Below are 23371 nucleotides of genomic sequence, written 5' to 3'. Positions count from 1 at the left end.
CCACATGGTGATACTGAAGAATCTCCTGGCTCCTAGTTTCAAATTGGCCCAACTCTGGCCAATGCAGCTATTAGGAGAGTGAACCAAATGATGGAAAATTCTCTGTTTGAGATTTATTTGAAAGAAAAACAAAAAAAAGAAAAAAAAAGAAAGGAAAAATGTCCTGGGGGCAGGAATTAACCCAAGCAATTAACAGGTCCTATACATGAGTGCCTCATCTCAATTATGTAAAAAATATTTAAAATAAAGAAAAAATACAGGTTCTCCCGTGCAGATTGTGGGCGGCAGCAGTGATGGCTCAGTAACTGGGTTTCTATCCCAGCTGGGTCCAGCCTAGCTGTTTTAGAAAAACACAATGTACAAGAACCAATTGGAAAAGGCAGGAAGTGTTTTGAGATTGAAGAAAGTCCAAGACAGCAAGGAGCGTAAGTGTTTTTGTGTTTATACGGGGGAGGAGACAGAAGAGGACGGAGAGAGAACGTGGTCTCAGAGGACCATGAGACGTGTATCTCCAGGCCAACAGGCAGAAAAAGGGTTTGTAGATAAAGAGGCTGGTGTCTAATTAAAATGTACAAGGACTTTTTTCAAAAAATATTAACAATTACAAGAAGCATTTCAGACCTCAGAAAAGTACAGAAGTTTATCTCAATAATTTTATGTCCCTATAGGACTTGGGATGCCGTCCATGGTCACCTGAGGGGTAACGGGGCAGCTACCACCAAAAAGGCTGTAGTCATGCGAAGGTGAATCCCTACACCATATTAACTGTAAACACAGAAAACAAATATGGAAGACAAAAATGAATAAAATAAGCACTTAGATGCCTGCCTACTGACTAAATCGATTTATAGAATACATTTTTGCAACCAGGCAACAAAATCTAACCTGTTTAAACTAACATACAGAAGTTAGGATATTTCTGCTGAAGACAGCTTCCATATTTGGCCTCTTGACTATCATAACCTGGCTTCACAGTCTCCCAAACAACAATCTTTATACGACAGCATTTCAAACACAGAGAGCATGTGTTAACCATTCCACTGAACGCATGGTTAACAGCACAGACCCTGTAGGGCCGGATCTCCTGGGTTCACAGCCCCACGACTACCTCAGTTCAGGAAAAGCAGAATTTATCCAAGTTCTAAGAGCCTATAATGTCCCATCCTAACCCTTATCACTGGGTTTGGTTTCCAGATCTGATTGACAAATGCTGAGACCTCAACATACCTATATAGTGAATGGAAAAATATACCATTAGTTACGCTGGGTAGTAACCAATACCTCTCAGGTTCAATAACTTGCTAAGAGGATTCTCAAGATTCCATATGGAGTTGTACCTACAGTTACAGTGTATTGCAGCAAGGAGGTACAAAGAAAAATTGATAAAGAAAAAGGCACAAGCAGCAAATTCCAGGAGAAACCAGGAACAAGACCCCTGCCAGTGGGGCTGCACTGACACAAGCAATTTTCCCAGCAGTGAATTTTGACATGTGTTAAATACTGCCCCCAGGGAAGCTCACCAAAGAATCAGTAGGTGAGAAAGGTCTCACTGGGGCCATATAGGCCCTGTGCCTGGTACAAATGCAATTTTCACAGTCCTAAAAGGAAAGTGCACATTCAACATAAACCACATTATGTATATGAACAGTTTAGGCACAATGAGAAACTTACCCACTTAGAGTGGAGAGATCACACCCAAATCCAAATCCCCAAGCTCTGAGCTTGCATGTCGTCCTGCTGCTAACTTCTGCAGACTAGCAGGCAGATGAGCAGCACAGGCCTCCTCTACTAAATCCCTGCTTTCATGTGTAGCTCCTACTGAAGTGGCTGAAATAGTGATCACTAAACATTTTCCTTCTGAGAAGCTGAAACAAGATCCCTTCCATTCACTGGTTTGTTCCCCAAATGTCCACAACAGGCCCAAGCTGTGGCCAAAACTAAGAGCTGGGAACTCAATGGAGACAGGAATCCAATTACTTGAGCCATCTTCATAGTCTCCCAGGATCTGTACTGGAAGGAATTTTCAGAAGCAGAGCCAGGTAACAAACCCAGGGATTCCTATAAGGGATATGAAAGTCTTAAGCAGGATATTAACCATTAGGTGAAGCACCTGCCCCTAAACTTTATTATTATTTTATCTTTAATGAAAAGAATCCTGACTCTACCACTTCTTAGTTATATGGCACGGGGAAAGCTACATAATCTTTCCCCTCATTTGCAAAACAGGACATCAGAATTATCTGTCTCAAAAGGTTTTAAAAATACAATTAGAGGACAGTGCACTGGCAAAGTCGGCTGTTCGTTTGTGGCACCAGCATCTCATAAGGGGGCCAGTTCCAGTGCTGGCTGTCCCCTCCACCCCTTTTTAAAAGATTTGTTTGCTTATTGGAAAGTCAGATAAAAAGAGAGGAGGAGAGACAGAGAGGAAGATCTTCCGTCCGCTGATTCACTCCCCAAGTGACTGCAACGGCCAGTGCTGCGCCAATCCAAAGCAGGGAGCCAGGAGCTTTTTCCAGGTCTCCCATATGGGTGCAGGGTCCCAAGGCTTTGGGCCGTCCTCAACTGCTTTCCAGGCCACAAGCAGGGAGCTGGATGGGAAGTGGAGCTGCCGGGATTAGAATCGGCGCCCATATGGGATCACGGCATGTTCAAGGCGAGGACTTTAGCCACTAGGCCACGCTGCCGGGCCCATGTTCCCCTTTTGATCTAGGTCCCTGCTTATGGCCTGAGAAGGCAGCGGAGGATGGCCAGGGACCTGAAGCTCCCAAATCCACATGGGGACCTAGAAGAATCTCCCGGCTCCTGACTTCCCATTGATACAGCTTTGACAATGACAGTCATTTAAGGAACAAATTGGTGGATGGAAGCTCTTTCTGTGTCTCCGTCTTTTTCTCAGTAATTCTGACTTTGTTTTTATTGGAAAGTCAGATTTACAGAGTAAATGAATCTTGTAAAAAAAAAAAAAAAGAGAAAAAAAAAGAATAGGGGCCGGCACAGTGGCTCAACAGGCTAATCTACCACTTGTGGCACTGGCATTCCATATGGGTTCCGGTTCCAGTTCTGGCTGCTCCACTTCCCATCCAGCTTCCTGCTTGTGGCCCTGGAAAGTAGCAGAGGACGGCCCAAAACCCTGGAACACTGCAGCCATTCGGGACATCTGGAAGAAGTTCCTGTCTCCCAGCTTTGGATCAGCTCTGCTCTGGCCGTTGGGGCTATTTGGGAGGTGAAAGGGCAGATGGAAGACCTATCTCTCCTCTATTTATAAAGATTTCCCTTTTCAGATAAAAATAGATCAATCTTTTTTTAAAAAAGATTTATTTTTATTATGTTTTTATTGGAAAGGCGGATATACAGAGAGGAAGATCTTCCGTCCGATGATTCACTCCCCAAGTGAGCACAACGGCCAATGATATGCCGATCCGAAGCCAGGAGCCTCTTCCAGGTCTCCCACACGGGTGCAGGGTCCCAAAGCTTTGGGCCGTCCTCGACTGCTTTCCCAGGCCACAGGCAGGGAGCTGGAAGGGAAGCGGAGCTGCCGGGATAGAACCAGCGCCCATATGGGATCCCGGGCGTGCAAGGCGAGGACTTAACCACTTGCGCCACCGCGCCAGGCCCAAAATAGATCAATCTTTAAAAACATAAGTGCATAATAATATAAAATACTCATAAAATCCTTACCAAGAAAAAAAACACTGTATAACTCACGTGTAAACACTAAATTTCTTTTTTGTCTTTCTTCAGGACACATTAAAGAGATCCCATTTCTAGTGAATCCGTGAGTCTAAACACAGGACTTACTGATAACTGTTTTACGTCTATCAAAGTTTCTCATGTTTCTAATGTTCCAAACATACAACAGTAGCTAACAGGGTAGTTAATCTCTCTAGTGCCCTTGCCATCCTTTGGATGTTGTTTCCCCCTGGCCTCCAAACCACGTGAGGGTTTAAGTGTTGGAAGCTTGGTTTTCAGAGCGGTGATGTGTGAGACGGAGCCCAGTGAGAGGTGGCTAGGTCCCAGGAAAGGAAGTTATTTGAAACAACCAAGCCTGACCCCACCCAATCTCCGACTACCGGTATCACTATGTGGTCTCTGCCTCTGGCACAGCACCTTCCTTCACATCATTTACCATGAGGTAAACTAGCCAGGGCACCCTCACAGGGACCCTCACCAGAACTGGCACCATGATGCACAGATTCTCAGCCTCCCAAACTGGAAGCTAAATAAACCTCTTTCTTCACAAAAGTATTCAGCCTCAGCTGTTTTGTTAGAGCAATGGAAGACTGAAGGAAACCACACAGCAAACACTGATCTATACCTGAAATTATATGTTAGTCAACAGTTTAAAAAAAGTTTGGGTCCAGTGCAGTAGCCTAGTGGCTAAAGTCCTCACTTTGCATGCACTGGGATCCCATATGGATGCTGGCTCATACCCCACCTGCTCTACTTCCCTTCCAGTTCCCCACTTGCAGCCTGGGAAAGCAGTAGAAGATGACCCAAAGTCTTGGGACCCTGCACCTACATGCAAGACCCAGAGAAGGATCCTGGCTCCTGGCTTCGGATAAGCTCAGCTCTGGCCGTTGCGGTCACTTGGGGAGTGAATTAACATAGGGAAGTTCTTTCTGTGTCTCTGTCTCTATAAATCTGACTTTCCAATAAAAATGAACATTTTTTTAAAATTAAGATTTACTTTATTTGAAAGGCAGGGTGATAAACAGGGAGAGACAGAAATCTTCCAACTCCTTGTTCACTCCTAAATGACCACAACAGCCAGGGCTGGGCCAGGCCAAATGAGGAGCCATGAATTCCAACTGGATCTCCCACATGGGTAACAGGTCCATCTACACAGGCCACTTCCCACAGCCTTCCCAGACAAATGAGCAGGAAGCTGGGCTGCAAGGGCAGCGCTTGTATTCAAACCAGCTCTCATACATGGAATGCTGCAGATGTAGGCAGCAGCTTAAGCTACAGCACATGTCATCCCCAACTCCATATAAGGTAAAACTAAGTATCCCTTTCAATAGTTAATCATCTTTTTGGTGTGTGTGTGTGTGTGTAACCATTCAAAATCTTCCCCTGTATAGGTAAGGCAGAGGCACCCGAAAGTGCATCCTAAAATAGGATGTGGGGGGAGCCGAGCTGCAACTGGAAATGGACGGACCGGGCAGGGCAGAGCAGGGCAGAGCAGGGCCAAGCAAATCTCAACTCACAAGGAAGAACAGAATTCAGGATGGAACACAGGACATGCTGAGCTAGGCTCTTCCAACGACTGGTCTGCAAAAGCCAGGGATACTAGGCCACAGCACTGAAGCTAAAGGCTGAGACAGGTGAGGGGCTAAGCCAACTAGGTCAGAGCAACCACTGGCAGGCACATAATCTAGGGCTGGGAACAGACTCGGTTGGGGAGCTATGAGAGTACACCCTTGCTGGGTTGGGGTTCCCACTGGTGAGTGCAGAGGCCAAAGTGGGGGGCTGCTGTCTGGTCTGCATATGGCTGCAATCTCCCTTGGCAGAAGTGTAAACTAAGGCTGGATGAACCTAACCGGGCTAAACACCAGCACCATCTGATGCTCTCGAGAACCTGGGGAGATGTAGGACAAACTAGGATAGGTCTCTGCCCCTACTAAGCCATGTGTGAGCAGTGTCTGGGTATGGACGAGCCTTGGCTGGGCGGAAACACCCAACAGTAAGAACCAAAACGGACTGAAGGCAAGCAAGGAGGGCTGGCATATGGACCCACCAGTATGCCAAGATCTGGCATAGAGAGAGGTTTTGATGAAGGAGCTTGGGAAACTCCTCTGGCAGGACAGTCCCTGCAGATAAGCACAAGAACCATGATAGGGAGCAATCCAGACCAAGCCAGAAAAACATACCCACCAGTATACATTTGGCATAGATCGGGGGCAAAACAGGCTGAACCAGTTCACATTACCCACTGGCAAATCCAAGCACCAGAACAGAGTATGGGTCAGACCAGGTTCAATCCCAACATAAACCAGTGCACGTTACGGAATGCCAAGCTGAGGTGAGCCGTACTAGATGTGGCCAAAGCGCCAAAGCAGCACACGTGAGAACCAGCGCGCAAGGAGGAAAAGCTGGCAGGGAGAATGTGGGCTCCCTGCTGGACAGCCACTCCCACTGGAGAGCATGAGCTGGGATGAGGGCAGACCAGACCAGGCAGGGCTACAACACCTTTGGGCCTCATGTGAGCTAGATCAGGGGAAAGCCAAGCTGGGCTGACTGTTACAACTAGTGCAAGCATAAATCAGAGTGGATGAGGGTTGGTTGGACTTTGCCACAGCTTCAGCTGCCAGAGGCTCCCGAAGGCAGCAGGTGATGGTACAAATGGTCAGATCCTGTCCCCCATGTGGGAAACCAGAAAAGAGTTCCAGGTCCCGGCTGAGACCTGGCCTAGCAAGTGGCTGCTATGGGCATTTAGAGTGAACCAACAGGTAGGAGATGTGTCTCTCTTTTAAATAAGTTAAAACAAGAGGCCTGAATTTATAAAGTATACAATTAGAATGCCAAATAGCTTACCTTAGTAAAATGTCAAGTCTTTTGTGCATCAATAGGGTGTACTCACGTATCTCATACATCAAGAATTTAGAGAATATAAATCTCCTTAATGAATTAATGAATATTTTTCAATTTAAAAAAAAAAAAGACAAAGAAGAGTTAGAAGGAAAACAAGACAGGGAGCAACATGCACCCCTAGCTTAAACTAATGAGTCATGGGTTCCAGTACCCTCCCAGCTCTGACACCATGGTTCTGCACACAATCATCCTGAGAAAACCTCATCATCACTAGAATCACAACAGCAGCTATGCTACACTGAAACTGACCATTTCAAGGGAACTTTAAGGTTGGCAAATTTCTTAAGTGGGCCCGACAGCCTAACCTAGCGGTTAAGGTCCTTGCCTTGAATGCGCTGAGATCCCATACGGGCACCAGTTCTAATCCCGGCAGCTCCACTTCCCATCTAGCTCCCTGCTTGTGGCCTGGGAAAGTAGTCAAGGATGGCCCAAAGCCTTGGTGAGAAGAGAAAATGGGTAAATGATAGGCACATGGGGTATGACACTCCTGCATCTACGTAGGAGACCCAGAAGGAAGTTCCTGGCTCCTGGCTTCAGATGGGCGCAGCACCGGCTGTTGCGACCACTTTGGGAGTGAATCATCGGACGGAAGATCATTCTCTGTCTCTCCTCCTCTCTGTACATCTGCCTTTCCAAAAAAAAAAAAAAAAAGAATTAAGTGAATTACAAGCAGATTTCAGTTTGTAAAAGCTGATCCTGTAAACATCAACATCATAAATACCATTTCCTCAAGGTTATTTTTACATTCTTTTAGTGAGATTACTTTAAAATGGGTTTAGGTGACAATTCTAAAATATCAAATATTTTCTATCCTTGCTCCTGTGCTGACACTAAGATTGGTTCCCTAAGCCAAACAGGCTGTACACACTCCTGCTTTTTGAAAAGGTTAGAAAGTTAAGAGTTCCTTAAAGGCGTATGTTGGACATAAACAGACTGATGATTATTCTAACATGGAAAGCACAAATGTGGCAGAGATCACATTTCCACAGTAACAGCAACAACAAAGAGGGGCAGACAACTGGCCTAACAGCTAGAACACTGGTTGAGACCCCTGCATCCCATATTGAAGCATCTGGGTTGCAGTTCTGGCTCCACATTTAAGGCCAATTTCCTGTTAATGGGCACCCTGGGGAGGTAAGCAGCTGATGGCTCCAGTAGTTGAGTGGAGACCTGGATAGTATTCCCAGCCCCCTAACTTGGCCCAATCCAGTCCTACCATGAGACAACTGCGACTTGCCCAGCCTGTTGGAGCAAGCACCCTCTTCCTCTCCCCATGTGCCCATCTTTCACCCATTCTCTCTTCTCTTAAAAAAATTTTTTTAATCCTAATAGACATTCAATGGCTGCAGCAACCACAGCCCATGTTGCTCTACATCTCATCAGTTTTTTTGAGTAAAAAAATAGTCATGGCAATGAGACAGTAGTAACATTGGCAATATCTGTGGACTGGAAACCAGAAGTCCATTAGTGGCTGCCTGACCTGTCCTCCTCTAACTCTCCCAATGATTTTTAAGTACCTGATTCCTTAAATCCCTGATAGCTAAAAATAGCTAGAGTGGATTTGTTTCCTGCTCTACACATCTCCTTACCCCTCTTCTTAGACTGTTAACTAATCCTAAATCAGTGGCTTGCCTGCAATTTCTCACCATCCCAGTTCTTCCTTTGATTTACCAATGATCATATTCAAGGAAAGAGTAAAGAAACAAAAAGTCAAACTGGGGGAGGGGGACCTGAGTTGTGGCACTGCAGGTTAAACCACTGCTGGCAACACCACCATCCCATCTTGGAGTGCCAGTTCAAGTCCTGGCTGCTCCGATACCAAAGCAGCATCTTCAAGAGATTTGGGAAAGAAGCAGATGAAGACCTAAGTACTTGGGTCCAGGACACCCATGTGGGAAACTTTCGCGGTTCTTGGAGAACCACAGGACAGAAGATGTGTATCTTGCTCTCTCTGTGTCTTCCTCTCTTTGCTATTCAATTAAACACTTAAAAAAAAAAATAGGAACCTCTCATTCTATGTACCAATGCTTTTGTGTGTACAACTGTGTCTTTTAATTCCTTCTCTAACTGGCAAAATCCCACCTACTTTCAGAACCTGGAAGAAATGAGACCGGTTACTCTTCCTAACAGCATCACCCCAGGTCGCTCCCTTTCTCAGGTGCACTCCTTTCTGCACATCCTGCTCCTGCCATGGGTCCCATGCTCATTCACATTTTCATCTGTTTAAAATCTATTTGCTGGACCATGCCTCCAAAAGGACAAGCCCAGGACCCAAGGTACATGCTGGCATGGGGGCTGTGGATTGCCTGGGGAGCCAATCTGAGGATGGGGCGGGGGATGCACGAAGGAAATACTTTAAAGATGTGAATGACTTCTGTGGTATTTCTGATTATGAGGGGGTAAGACAAGGTAGTTTGAAGAGGGGAAACTGGAGGGCCTATCTGGGTTAGACCAATGCACTCACACACATGGGAGAGACCTGGGCTGGGCTAAGTGGCATCACCCATCACCCACAAGTGCACCCAAAAGCTAGGGCTGGAGGGTATAACTAGGCTACAATACCCAACAGCTGTGTGTCAGTAAGGAGACAGACCACTCATGGTTGGGCCATAACACCAACCAGCACATGAGAGAATTGGGTCTGGGGGCAGATTCTATAGGGGATCTATGGGCTCATCCTTGTAGGACTGCAGCATCCCCTGGTTTGCACAACAGCTAGGGATGGTGATGAGCCAAGCTAGGAATGACCATGGAACTCAGTGACACTCACAGGAACAGAGGGTTGGGCGCAGACTGGGCTGGCCCAGGCTGTAGCCCCAGAGGGGACATCCAAGAATTCGGTACAGGGGACACAATAGGCCACAGCACCTGCCAACACACACAAAGGCTGGGACTGGGAGGTGGGTCATGCCAAGCAGGAGCCTAGCATCCACGAGCATGCACGAGCTAAGAGTCTGGGAGCAGGCATGGTTGGGGAAATTAAGGAACTCCCCTACTAGGCCACAGCTCCTGTTGCTGAATATTAGGGCTGAGCCGGGCATGAGCCAGCCCAGGAAAAGCTGCATACCACTCATCAGAATGTGTGTAGGCTGGCTTGTGGGGGCGGGCTGGGCAGGGCCAAGCCAAGCTATAGCACTCACTGGCACAAAGAGAAGCCAGGACAGGATGTGGGTATGCCAGGTTAGACTACTACACCTCTGCCAGTTCATATGAGAGCCAGGGATGGGGGGCAGAGCAGGGTGCAGCACCACAGGCAAAGTTGGGACTGAAGGCAGGTCATGCTAGGGTCCACATGAAAACCTGGTCTGGGAGGACCAGGTGGGGATGAGCTGTAGTACCTACCAATGAGAGCCAGAATGCATGTGGGCCAGTCCAGTGAATGCTAGGACTGGAGGTGGGCCATGTCAAGCTGGGCTGAGCACCCAGTGGTGTTCAGGAGACCTGTGACTGACAGCTGGTCTGACAGGGGAACTTGAGGAACACCCCTGTTAGGACACAGTGTTAGGTGGTGAGGCCTAGAGCTAAGGTTGGGGGCATCATAGGCCAGACCTGGGCTACAGTGGGAGTGGGAAGGGGAAGAGGGTCCAAGCAGGGAAGGCAGGTCTGGGGGCAGATCAGATTGGGCCAGTTGTAGCACCTGCTGACAGGTGCAGGAGCTAGGATAGGTACAGGCCAGCCCAGGTCAGGTTGAGCTGTAACATCTGCCAGTCCACAAAGGCCACGACTTGGAGTTGACCAGACAAGGCTAGGCTGTAGTACCCATCAGAATGAGCTGAGACTAGGGCAGGTTGAATGATGCAAGGCTGCAGTATGCACCAGCGAATGCCAAGGCAAAGCAGGCTACACCAGACTGGGCAGCAGCAACTACCAGCACACTCAAGACCAAGTCCCCTGCTGGAACAAGCTTGGCAGGGGAGCTTCACGGGCTCCCCTGCTAGGCCACTGATGAGCTTGAGAGCTAGGACTGGGCATGGACCAGGTTGGGCTGCAACACTTACTGTCCTATATGTGAACTGGGTTTGGGGGAGAGCCAGGCCAAGGTTAGGCCACTGCATCCACTGGTGCATGCAAGAGCTAGAATAAATGCAAGCCAATCAGGCTTGCTGCAGCACCTGCTGGCAAGGGCTGAGAGTGAGCCTAGTAGGGAAACTGTGGCCACTCCTCCTCTGTTGGCTGCAGCTCCCACTGTTGAGCATGAGAGACAGGGCTAGGGTCAGTCTACGCTGGACAAGGCAACAGCATCTGTTTGCACACAGGTGGACTGAATGTGGGGATGGGTGAGGCTAAGCTAAGACACAACATCCATGGGTATGTACGACAGCTGGATGGGATGCTGGAAAGGTCAGGCTAATCTGTACATCCCAGCATGTGAAGAAACTAGGGCTGGGGACAGGCCTAGTCAGAGTTTCGTGGGCTTGCCCCAAACAGGCTGTAGTTCCCACTGGTGTGCATCAAGGGCCAGGTTTGTGGTACACTGGGTTGAGCTAGCCCAAAGTACCTGGCAGGTTATGTAGGACATGGGGCTGGGGACAGAAGTGACCAGACAGCTGCATTCATCAATGTGTGCATAAGCTGATGCAGGAGTCAGATTGAAATGGACCCCACACTAGCTGGCACACACAAGCATCAGGTATGGGACCATCCTAGCGCAGTTTCTTGGGGAACTCCCCAGATAGACCACTAAACTTAAACTCCAGCTATGGGAAGAATTACAAGATGTGTGGTCCAAGCTTGGAGTGCAAGTATCAGGACTGGGCCTCCTTGATTGCTGATGCCTATGCAGTGAACAACATGCCCAGATGCACACAGGGGAGAACATGCCAGCCAGCTTATCCAGGCCAACTGGAAACATCAAGTGCCTCATCAGAGCATGGAAAGCAGAACAAGTTGGACAACTCTCCTGGTCAAGTTTGGCAGCAAGTGCCTGGGTGTGCGGACACATTAAAGTGAACTTTATTAACCAATGGATCTTGGAACATTTTCTCAGCCCTGGAGTATCAAAACTAACAAAGTGTCAGAACTATCGAAAGCACTCAGTACACCCTCAGAACATTGCCACATAGCGGTCTCTAGGATGCCTCAAGTGGACATCCCCTATGCCCAGGTGCCGAGGTAGTTTGGCAGCAAGGAGTGGTCCTTCCCTCCTCCCTGAAGATAAAGGAGAAAAAAAACTGGAGACATTTGTCCAATTCAGTGGCCCTAATCAGTGGCCCATATGGGCATACATTCTTCTCATGAAACAAATAAATAAAAATGAAAGCTATTTGCTGAGCTACCTTTAGCTACTACATGTCACATATAATGTGCTAAGGTCTGGAGGTACTACCCAAGCAAGAAAAACAAGGCCTCCTCTCTCTTGCAGGTGTAAGCAACAAGGATATAGAATAGAATATCCAATAATTACTTAATTACAACTGTGGTAAGTGCAATAAACAATTCAAAGTGATGCCTTACATATATTAATGGAAACTGAGCCTTATATGGCAGATCAAAGACAATCTCTTTCCTTGAAACTGCATTTTAGTGGGGCTAGCAATGTATCCTAGTACAGTCACCATCTTCAGTGTCAGCCCCCACATGGTTATCAATTCAAGTCCCAGCTGCCCAATTTCAGACCTGTCTCCATGTTAAGTATCTAGCAAAGCATTGAAAACAGGGGGTCCCTGCATCCAAGTGGAAGACCCAGAACACGCTTCTGGCTTCATTCTGGCATAGGCCAGGTTTCTATGGCCATTTGAGGAGTGAACCAATAGATGAAAATTTCACTGTTTCTCCTTCCTTCTCAGTAATTCAGCCTTTCAAATAAACAGATAAATCTAAGAAAAGAGGAAGGTAGGAATTAAATTAACAAACAAAACAAAGCAGGAAGAGCAGTAAAGTCTAACCAATCAGAAAATTGTTCCAGAGCTTCCTAGACTGAAGGAACACAATATGAAAAAGCCCAAAGGAAGAGCCCAGAATGATGCTTCAATTAGCTAATACTCCCCTTCCAAACACTGGATCTCATATGGGCACCAGTTTGTGTCCTGGCTGCTCCACTGCCCACCCAGTTCCTTGCTTATGGCCTGGAAATGCAGCAAAGGACGGCCAAAGTCTTGGGACTCTGCACACATGGTAGATCCAGAGCAAGTTTCTGGTTTCACACCTGCTCAGCTCTGCCCATTGTGACCGTTTGAGGCATGAATCAGCATATGAAGATGTCTCTCCTCTCTGTAAATCCGGCTTTCCAATAAAAATAAATAAATAAGTCTTTTTTTAAAAAAAGGCCAGAGGAATGCTTTGTAGGAACTGTGAAGACAACCAATGGGCAAAAATCAGAGTAAAAAATCAGCAGCAGTGGCAATCAGTGGAGAGGGAGGCCAATCTCAAAACAACAAGGACGGCACTCAGCACTGCTTTAGAATTACTCATCTGCAAAAACAGCCTGCACCAAACAACTCCTTCAGCCGGCGGAATTTTCAACAGCCTCAATATTGAGATACTGCTTAACACACCACATGACCTCAAGAAAAAGCTTGTGACAGGAACAAATCTCAATTTGCTCCTAGCAAGGAGCTTACCCTCTTACCTTCACAATACCAAACAGGCTGAAAAAGTAATCAGGTTCAAACTTTTTGTTTCTGACTACCCCAAAACTTACTAGGAAAGAGACCCCTGTTCATGCCAGTTTACACAAACCCAAATTCAAGGCTAGTATTATCTCTGTATGAAACTACACACTGAAAACTAAATTTTAACCTCACGGGGCACTCCAACCTCACTGCCCCATATTTCCAACTAATAACCAAGAAAGCTGCCTTAAATCTGCCACAAAGTCACACATGTGGCCTGTTGGAGAACAAACACAGCTCCATCTGCCTGTGCCGATTTACCAAATTTGCTCAAATTTGGCCAAAAAGGATTAAAAACAGGAAACTGGCATCAAAACCATCTTTTTCTCCATTCCTAAACATTGTCAATAGAGATCAAAAACTGGTGACTAATTACATGTCAAAATTCAACTGACATACCTCTGTTAACAACAGTTAGCAACAGAAAGGGATCATTTCCAACCTCGTATTTTCGTCTCATACATGTTCTCAAGTATCAGCGCAGAATGCATTCTCTGAGAAGGAAACTGAGGTAACCAAGACGTTTCAAAGTACATGAAAATCCGGATGGAATTAGGTCATGAGGAAGACATCATACATAATTAGAATTTTTTTTAAAGATTTTATTTCTTTTTATTGGAAAGTCAGATTTACAGAGAAGAGCAGAGACAGAGGAAGATCTTCCATCTGCTAATTCATTTCTCAAGTGGCGGCAACAGTCGGAGGAGGGAGTTGATCCAAAGCCAGGAGCCAGGAGCTTTTTCTGAGTCTCCCATGTAAGTGCAGGGTCCCAAGGCATTGGGCCGTCCTAGACTGCTTTCCCAGGCCACAAGCAGGGAGCTGGACGGGAAGCAGGGCCACCAAGAATAGAACCGGCACCCATCTGGGATCCTGGCACATGCAAGGTGAGGACTTTAGCCACTAGGTTACCACGCTGGCCCAGAATAGAAGTTCTTAATAATGGAGCTATAGAATGAAACCCTTAATGTACATTCTAAAGAACACTGAATCAGATTTTCACTCCCTACATTTATTACGTAATGTAGCATATACGTAATAGAACCAAAACTATGTAATAAAGAATTGTACTAAAAGGGCTCTAAAGTGACATTCAGCCACCTAAGATTTAAAAACTTTCCAAAGATGTATTTAATTCTATAAACACTATGAAATCAAATCTTGTAAGTGGTCTTACTAGTGATATTTTTTCTTAAAGATCATGATAAAGCAACAAGATAACCTACAACTTTATTTTAACATCATTCTGGCTTTAATATTATATTAATATCAAAAAATAATTTTCTAAGTCATGACTAAGTTTATGCCCCTCAAATTTGCACTTGAGCTGTTTATGTTAACCCTTCTTTCCCACATCTTCCACTTCTCATATACAAATCAAAGAAACAAACAAATAAACAAAAAGACCAAGCATTACAATAAAAAAAAGAAATTTACTCAACATATATCCACTAACTTCAGAGGAAATACAAACAGTGAGCAAAATGAACTCTTCTTACTATTCAGGTAAGAAGCTAAAACTGTTGATGCCTATTTAAGAAGCACACCATTCTCTTCTCCCCACCATTTCCCCAAGAAAAAGTAAATGAAAAAAAATGTTAACATGGGGTAAGCTCTTAAAAAAAAAAACTGCTGTATGAAGTATTAGGAAAAATTGGATTTTACAAAGTACCCTTTTGAAGAATCTGAACAAAGGCAATTCTTAATTATTTCTATACCTAAAAGAAGGTAATAGTTAAAACTACTTTTATTCTATTTTATTCTATTTTGTTGTTATTTACCTATTTAATGGAAGAGGCAGAAAACGCCCATCAACTGGGTCATTCCCCAGGTGTACGTGAGGGTCCCTCACCCCTAGGCCCAAGCTGGAGCTAATCCATCTGAGTGGCCACGACCCAACTACCTGACCCAGCTGCTGCCAATCACGGGGAACACCGCCGGAGGCCAAGTCAGGACATAGCCCCAGGCACTGACACGGGGTGCAAGCATTCCAACACACAGCTTAACTGCGAGGCCAAATGTCCCCCAACCCTGGCCGGATTTTAAACACACAGATTTAACATTGGCCAGATTTTCTACTTGCCAATGTGATCTATTCCTCAAAACAACAAAATGTACGGCGTGGCGTAACACATCCCTCCAGCACCTTTCTTTCTCTAATCTGTTAAAGCCCCGTTTTTCAGTTTCACCGGTGGAGTAGTTAGTGATAAGCAAAAAAACTGATCCTCTCTTCCCAAGTTACCGCACACACAATCAAGCGTCAGGCAAACACTACAAGAAACAGGCATACAATTCTGTTAAACTCATCACCCGAACCATCACATGCGATACAGGGAACACTGGCTCAATCAAGTTACCATGACACTTTAAAGTATTTCAGAAAGCGATCTAGTTAGAGTATGCCCCCAATCCTGTTAGCAGCCTCACACCTGTTACAGCAGTGATGCTGCCTGGCTCAATCTAATCAAATCTCAGCAGCCTACAGAAATGTGACTCATTTATCTAGTATTAAGAACAGTAAAGCTTCAGGAAAAGTCTAGATCAAATAATGCAAAAAAAAAAAAAGGTCTCTTGCTTCGAAGAACTGCAAATTTCTAACAGAATGATCAAATCCAATCACAAATACTCAAGATCATTTCCTAACTACATGAGACACGCTTGAAACATTTTTTTCCCATAACTTACAAGGCAGCAAGTATAAATCAGACCTCCAAAGACAACTTATCGCCTAAAAATAGTGTATGTATTTTAAAGGCTGGTGCAGGAGCCCCTCAACTGAACAGACCAAAATTAGATCTTCTGCATGTCTGGATCTTCAATATGCATCTTTGGCGTTTAGGGGGCCTACAATTCCCTCAAACTAGGGAATTACTTAAAAAAAAAATCTTCAAGAAATACATGAAATAAAATTCTCTCCATTCTAGCTAAAAGTAACCTTAAAACCACTTGATAGCAACAAAGACCCTCCCTAATTGCCCACTCCAGTTAAAATCCCAACCCAAAAGGCCCACTTGAGTCTGGCAGAGAGCACAGCCGAGCGCCCTCTACGAAAGCTGTCGGGTGGGCAGGTAGGTAGGGCTCGCTGTGACAGGCAGGCATGCAAGCCCCGAGCAGGAGGACTTGGTCACCAGCAAGGGTCGAGAGAGGGACAGAAACCCAAGGCCGGCCCCACCCACGGAGACAGCCGCGACCGGAGAAAGGCGAGGACAACCCTTTCACCCAAGCACTGCCCGGCCGGCGCCCAGTGCGGCGCTCCCGGTCCAGCCCCGAGGAGGACCCGAACAGCCGGACACGGTCACCGGCTGGGCAGGGAGGCCCGAGGAGAAGCGGAGCCCGCGGGCCTGACCTGGCCGCCGCCTCGGGAGGAGCCGAGGGGCGCTGGGAGCCCCGCGTCCGGCCCGGCACCCGCCCTCCCCGCAGGGCCCGGAGCGGAAGGTCACCGGTCTCCGGAGGCCCCGGCCGCGGGCGGCGACGACCACGTCCACGGATAGCGTGTACCTTTGGCCTCGCAGTCGGCGCAGTACTTGTTGTCCTCCTCCCTCAGCAGTTTGGACAGGATGAGCTGGTGCTGCTCGTTCAGCTTCTGCGCTTTCTCCCGGCAGGAGCGCGTCGCCATCTCGGCAGCGGGGCGAGGAACCCGGGGCACCGAGGGCAGCAGCCGGGCAGGGTGGACGCACCTGGCGCCGCTGGGGCCGCGGGCGGACTCGGCCCAGGAAGCGGCGGCGGGAGCCGGAGGAGGGGCGGCGGCAGCGCCGACGTGTCCCGCCTCCTCGCCCGGCTGGCCCCGCACGCTCCGCCGGAGCCCGCGAGGGAGGCGGAGGCGGAGAGGGAGAGGGAGAGGCAACGCCGAGACTTCCGGGTGGAAGGGAGGAAGAAACGCAGGCGCGGGCGCTGCGCTTGCGCACAGCGTCTCCGGAATCCGGTCCGCAGGTGTTTTCCCTGAAGGGCCTTTGCCCAAGGTGATTCCTCAAAGGTTATCTGGCCTGGGTTTTTAGAGATGACTGCCTCTGAGTGCTAATGGGGCACTTGCCAGTATGACTTGCCTCCTTAGCTCTGCTCTTCTGGGCTGTTAATGAGAAAGGGTAGAAACTACAGAATGTGTTCAACCAGGAGTGTTCACAGCCTAGCTGGTGTGCTGAGAAAGCTGCCCTGCTTTGCACCTGAAAGTCGCCCAGCCCCTCCTGACCTAGCCACAAAGCCCAGCCACGCACCTTGTTTTCTCTGCACTGCAGCCACTGCAGAGCTAGCAGAGGTGGGAAGTCCCATCCTTCCCCTGAAAGAGGGAGCATCATTGGTCTCAGTAGCCCAAGATCCCCTTTCAGATTTATTCTCTAATAAAACGGACCCAGCTGTCAATGAGTCACCTCTCCGTGTTTCTGATGCTTGGGCCGTTTCTTCTAATAGGGACAATATCATAAGTGCAGAAGTAATTGAATTGATTGAATATATTCTTCTGCAGTTTTGAAACTGTGTGAGGTAGAAGCACGCATGGAATAAAAGAGAAACAGATCCCTTACAGTTCAGGACAAAGAATTCATCTGATGGTAACAAAAAGCTAATGTGTATTAAGTGAGTGCTTTGTGCCATGAACTGTTAACTCATTTAATCCTGTGATACTGCAATCTTCATTGTATGCTGAGGAAAACTACAGCTCGGAGGAGTTTAGTAGTTTGCCAAGGTGATGCAGTTATCCAAATTAGAGTTGAGATTCAGACCCAAAGCAGTGTAGTTCCAGTCTCAGGAACCTGGTAATAAGAAGGGAAAGGTTGGGCCCGGCGCGGTGGCACAAGTGGTTAAGGTCCTCACCTTGCACACCCGGGATCCCATATGGGTGCCGGTTCTATCCCAGAGGCCCCGCTTCCCTTCCAGCTCCCCGCTTGTGGCCCGGGAAGGCAGTCGAGGACGGCCCAAGGCTTTGGGCCCCTGCACCCGCATGGGAGACCCGGAAGAGGCTCCTGGCTTCGGATCGGCATAGTATCGGCTGTTGTGCTCACTTGGGGAGTGAATCATGGGATGGGAGATCTTCCTCTCTGTCTCTCCTCTCTGTATATCCGCCTTTCCAATAAAAAAAAATAATAAAAGTAAATCTTCAAAAAGAAGGGAAAGGTTTATTCAAAGCAGTCAAACACTGGGCAGTGTATAAACATTGATCTTCAGTGCAAAGGAAAAAAGGGAGAGAAGGAGGACTGGAAAGACATTTTTGTAGAAAAATCATTTACTTTTATTTGGAAATCAGATACACAGAGAGGAGGAGAGACAGAGGAAAATCTTCCATCCCATGGTTCACTCCCCAAGCTGCCACAACTCCGGAGCTGCGCCAATCCGAAGCCAGGAACCCAGAGTCTCTTCTGGGTCTCACACATGTATGCAGGGTCCCAAGACCTTGGGCTGTCCTGGACTGCACTCCTAGGCCACAAGCAGGGAGCTGGATGGGAAGTAGAGCTGCCAGGATTAGAACCGGTGCCCATATGGGATCCTGGTGCATGCAAGGCAAGGTCTTTAGCCACTAGGCCACCGTACCAGGCCCAGAAAGATGCTTTCTGGTCAAAAGACTTTTGATTAGAGCCAAGGACTCCTTATTCCAGGTTCGTAAGATTTGAACTCTGCATGAGATCGTTTGAAAGATATGGTGTGTTAGGTGTTATTAGCAATTTGTAATAAAGAGGTTCGTGTAATCAATACACTGTTAGATTCACTGGCCACCCATGAAGGAGCATATCAGCCAAGTAAAGAAAAGAATATAGATGACCTTTATTCAAAGAAACACCAGTTCATGGACCTTTCTCCCTTGCAGTGGAGAAACAGACTTGAAGAAGGGGGTGAAGGGGCTGCAAAGCAACAGAAAGAAAGGTAAGGAAAGGACATGTGCTGGGAGTTTTAAACCCCTTTAGACATGGAGGCTGAAGCAGGGTCACTTCAGTCCTTACTTGGTGTTGGATATTGGTTGGCATCTGTCATTGGTCTGTTGCCTCAGGGGCACACTGGATTTCTGCTGTTTTTCCGGGTTTCAATCGAAGGCCCGAGTGGGGAGTCAAAGCAAGCTCTGTTCTCCTCTGGTAACTGTGATGGGACAAATACTAAGAAAAGTGATGGACCAGGGCTTGTGTCAAATACCCTTTATTGACTTATGATTTTTATTTATTGCAAATGAAGAGATCTTCGGCCAACAGTTCACTCCCCTGAATGCTCTCAGTAGCCAGACTGAGACAAGTGGAAGCCAGGAGCTAACAGCCCAATCCAGATCTCCCACATGGGTGGCAGACATCCGACATTTTGACCTGACCTACTGCCTCCCAGGGTGTTCACTAGCAGGAAGCTGGAACTGGAAGCAGAGCCAGGATTCTTTTTTTTTTTTTTTCATTAATATTATATATTTTTTTCCACTTTTTTTTTTATTACATTGCATCATGAGACACAGTTTTACAGGCACTGGGATTCCCCCCATCCCTCCCCTCCCCAAAACCCGCTTCCCCCCCCCCATGGTGGATTCTTCCACCTTGTTGCATTACCACAGATCAAATTCAGTTGAAATTTTTTTTTTCTTGCAAGCATCTACAAAGCATAGAGTCCAGCATCTTATTGTGCAGATAAGTTCAACAGTTTCATGGGGAGACAGTCTCTGGTCTGAAGGTACAGCCGAAAAAGAGTATCGTCTCAATCAATTAAAAGCCCCGACATTACATCAGTAACAATTTATAACGTAATGGAATTATTTGACATGATATTGTGTAGCCAGCATGTTCAAAGAGAGAGAGAGAAAACAACAACAAAAAAAAAGAGTACAAGTTCTGAACCACATCCTATGACTGCTACATTGACATTACAATTATTAGTTTATATACAGCTGGGTTGTATACACCTTAAAATGGCTATAGATTACTATTCAGCTGTCTCATGTCTATTTTTTTTAGTATTTAGCAGTTCATAGTGTTGAAGCCTGATTTTGCAGAACCTGGCTGTTTTTCGGGTAGTCTAGCTCTATAACTCTAACAAGACATATGTCAACAGTTTAGGTGAACGGTTTTAGGAGGGGTGTGCAGAGAAATCCTCAATCCCCTAGTGAGGAGCAACTAATCTTCGTGTCCCACCCAGTGAGTTATAAGTGCATCCCCACTGCCCATTTCCTGTTTCTAAGCTTTCCTTGCTGTTCTCCATCTATTCTAGGGGGTTTTTTTGTTTATTTGTTTATTTGTTAGTTTGTTTTGAGGGGTTTCTGGAGCAATCCTGATGGTCATTATGAGAGAAAGTGGGGACCCAAAGTTAGAACCAGGCAAGAGCCAGAGAAAGCTCCTCTCCCTAGTCCCGAAGGAAGTTTACTGTTTTGTTTCTGCGGACTGCTCAGTGCTCCTGGTTGTCGTTCCGAAGACCTTGGATCCTGCAAGGCGGGGTATGGGCTTCTTCCATCCCATGTGTGAGACCCAAATGGAAATGGGTGACCTCAAAGTTCTCGGCCTCCGAAGGCACTCCAATTCCTCGTGGTCTCCTTGGCGGTTGGGATATAGTCCTCGGAGCTCGTACTGATAGTCCTTGGTGAGGATCTAGGAGTCTTCAGAGTTGGGATACAAGCTTCCTCCTGTCTGCCTGCTCCACTCTGGGGTCCCCCCTGCTCTGTGCATATGACCTCCTGTTAAGAGGTTGCTGGGATTGCAGAGCCAGGATTCTAACACAGACAATCGCTTATGGGATACAGGAACACGGGGTCCCAAGTGATATTTATCCACTCCTTGTCCCCATCTTAAACTTTTTTATATAAGACTAATTGCTGGTTTCGGTCTCTTGGTAACAGAAAACTTTATGCTTCCCTAGCCCTGTTCTTGGAACAAGGGCTCAAAAATGCTGTGGAATTAAACTGAATGGATTTGACAATGAAAATGCTCTGTGATTAAAAAAAAAAGAAGAGCTAAAACTGTGCTGCTCTGACAAATGATAAATACAGGGGTTATTGTTATGGTCTTAGGAGCTAGTTCAGGGTCACCAATTCAGAAACCACATCTCCACTGCCTATAAAATTTTTCTGCACACCTGTGAGTTAAATGATGCTCACTTATTATCACCTGGAACTGGAAGCAAGGTGATATTCCATTGTTGCATCACCACTTTCCTCTCAATCCCCTAAAGGCCTAAGATAAGGAGGGGCTTGGTCTCTTGGTCCTGCACATCCATTGCCCTCTCGTGAGTTCCTGCAACTCTTGGCCTGCCTAGTACCTGCTTGCCTTCTGGCTTCCTAGGGACAGACTCTGAGGATAGGGGTAGCCCTGAACATGGCCTAAATTTATCTATACTCCTCACCTTCTGTTCACTGCTTGAGTAAGTCAGCAAAGATGCAAATGCTAAAATGTTTTGTATTTGTAACTTGCATACTTTCAAAAATTCTGCGAGAGGAGAAGCCTAACAATCATGGAATGTGAACAGAGAAGCCAGGAAAAGGCAAATATTTGCAGTTTTGTAAATGTGTCCAGGCTGTTTGCTACACGTCTCTTAAGATAATTTATATTACTGGGGAAGCTGGAACATAGGTCTTCAGTTTAACAGATGGATTTCACAGGAATGACCATTTGTTCCTCTCAGGGTTTTGATACAGACTGAATTGCCACGATGACATTTCATTTGCTATTTTCTGTTATGATCAGATGAATGGTTGCCTAGTACCTGCAGCTGGTAATTAAGAAGGTGGGACTCTGAACATGCTAGAACATTATTCTTTTCCTAGAATAACGGGATCTGCCATCACCAAGCTTGACTAATAAAGAATCCTTAATATATCCTAGACTTGTCTGGCATGATCTCTCTCACATCCCAGAACATTATGAGAATGAGTTTCAATAAAAAGGAAAAAAATAATGTCAAGTGGAATCAAACATGTCACAAAATACTATGATTGAAAATGATTGGGGGCCTGGCATGATAGCGTAGCAGCTAAGGTCCTCACCTTGAACACGCCAGGATCCCATACGGGTGCCGCTGGTTCTAATCCCAGCTGCTCCACTTCCCATCCAGCTCACTGCTTGTGGCCTGGAAAGCAGTTGAGGACAGCCCAAAGCCTTGGGACCCTACACCCATGTGGGAGTCCTGGAAGAAGCTCCTGGCTCTCAGCTTTGGATTGGCGCAGCACAGGACGTTGAGGTCATTTGGGGAGTGAATCATCGGACGGAAGATCTTCCTCTCTGTCTCTCCTCCTCTTTGTATATCTGACTTTGTAATAAAAATAAATGAATCTTTTAAAAATCTACATTAAAAAAAAAGAAAGTGGGAGATATGGAGGATGATAATGAGCGAAAGGAAACTGCACAAAACCGTAGTCATGAGGTAGCTTGGAAAACGGGCTGTAGCACAGAGGTATTTGTTAGGTCCAAGTGAGAGAGAAGTTTGGATAAGTCAAGTATGACAGATTTTGGAAAACTTGGAAGAGTCAAGTAACATGTCATTGATAGAAAATTTACAGATTCTGGGCCCGGTGGTATGGCCTAGCAGCTAAAGTCCTCACCTTGAACACGCCAGGATCCCATATGGGCGCCAGTTCTAATCCCGGCAACTCCACTTCCCATTCAGCTCCCTGCTTGTGGCCTGAGAAAGCAGTCGAGGACAGCCCAAAGTCTTGGGACCCTGCACCCGCATCAGAGACCTGGAGGAGGTTCTAGGCTCCTAGCTTCTGAATGGCACAGCAATGGTCATTACAGTCACTTGAGGAGTGAATCATCGGATGGAAGATCTTCCTCTATGTCTCTTCTCCTCTATGTATATCTGACTTTCCAATAAAAATAAATAAATCTTAAAAAAAAAGAAAATTTACAGATTCTTCAATTAGATTAGTAGCAGGATCAAAGTGACTTTGGGGGGAAAGTTAGTAGCAGCAACCTTACAACAAAAGCTAGTTTTTAGTATTAACCACTCTCTTTCTAAAATTCTGCTTAGCACTGCAAGTATTCAGAAAAAGAGAGGATAGGTTTACCTCAAGAAATGACCCACAGGATAGAATGTAGGGCCATAGCAATGTCTAATGAAAATGAATATAATAGCTACATTCAAAAAAACAGGCAAAATTTAAAGTGCAATTTATTTAACTCAGTGTATCTAAAACATTTCAATGTGTGAATAATATAAAAATTGAGATATATTACATTCTTTTCACATTTTCTTTGTAATATAGTCGGTATTTGCACTTACAGCTCACT

At 46.3% G+C, this 23371-nt stretch overlaps 1 protein-coding gene across 7 annotated transcripts in view; it reads right to left on the bottom strand.

Moving 5' to 3' along the window:
• The window catches only part of SMAP1 (small ArfGAP 1), a 130765-nt gene extending 113759 nt beyond the window's left edge, over window positions 1-17006 (bottom strand). For all 7 annotated transcript variants that reach the window (XM_040983612.1, XM_040983613.1, XM_040983611.1 and 4 more), the window contains exon 1: window positions 16698-17006. In XM_040983612.1, the coding sequence (XP_040839546.1) occupies window positions 16698-16815 (118 nt within the window). In that variant the 5' untranslated portion in view covers window positions 16816-17006. The remainder of the gene's footprint in view (window positions 1-16697) is intronic.
• Window positions 17007-23371: the final 6365 nt, after the last annotated feature.

The sequence above is a fragment of the Ochotona curzoniae genome, unplaced genomic scaffold (genome assembly GCF_017591425.1).
Source record: "Ochotona curzoniae isolate NIBS_2020 unplaced genomic scaffold, NIBS_Ocur_1.0 contig_3819, whole genome shotgun sequence".
Taxonomy (NCBI): domain Eukaryota; kingdom Metazoa; phylum Chordata; class Mammalia; order Lagomorpha; family Ochotonidae; genus Ochotona; species Ochotona curzoniae.
This window is presented reverse-complemented; position numbering and strand designations above follow the sequence as displayed.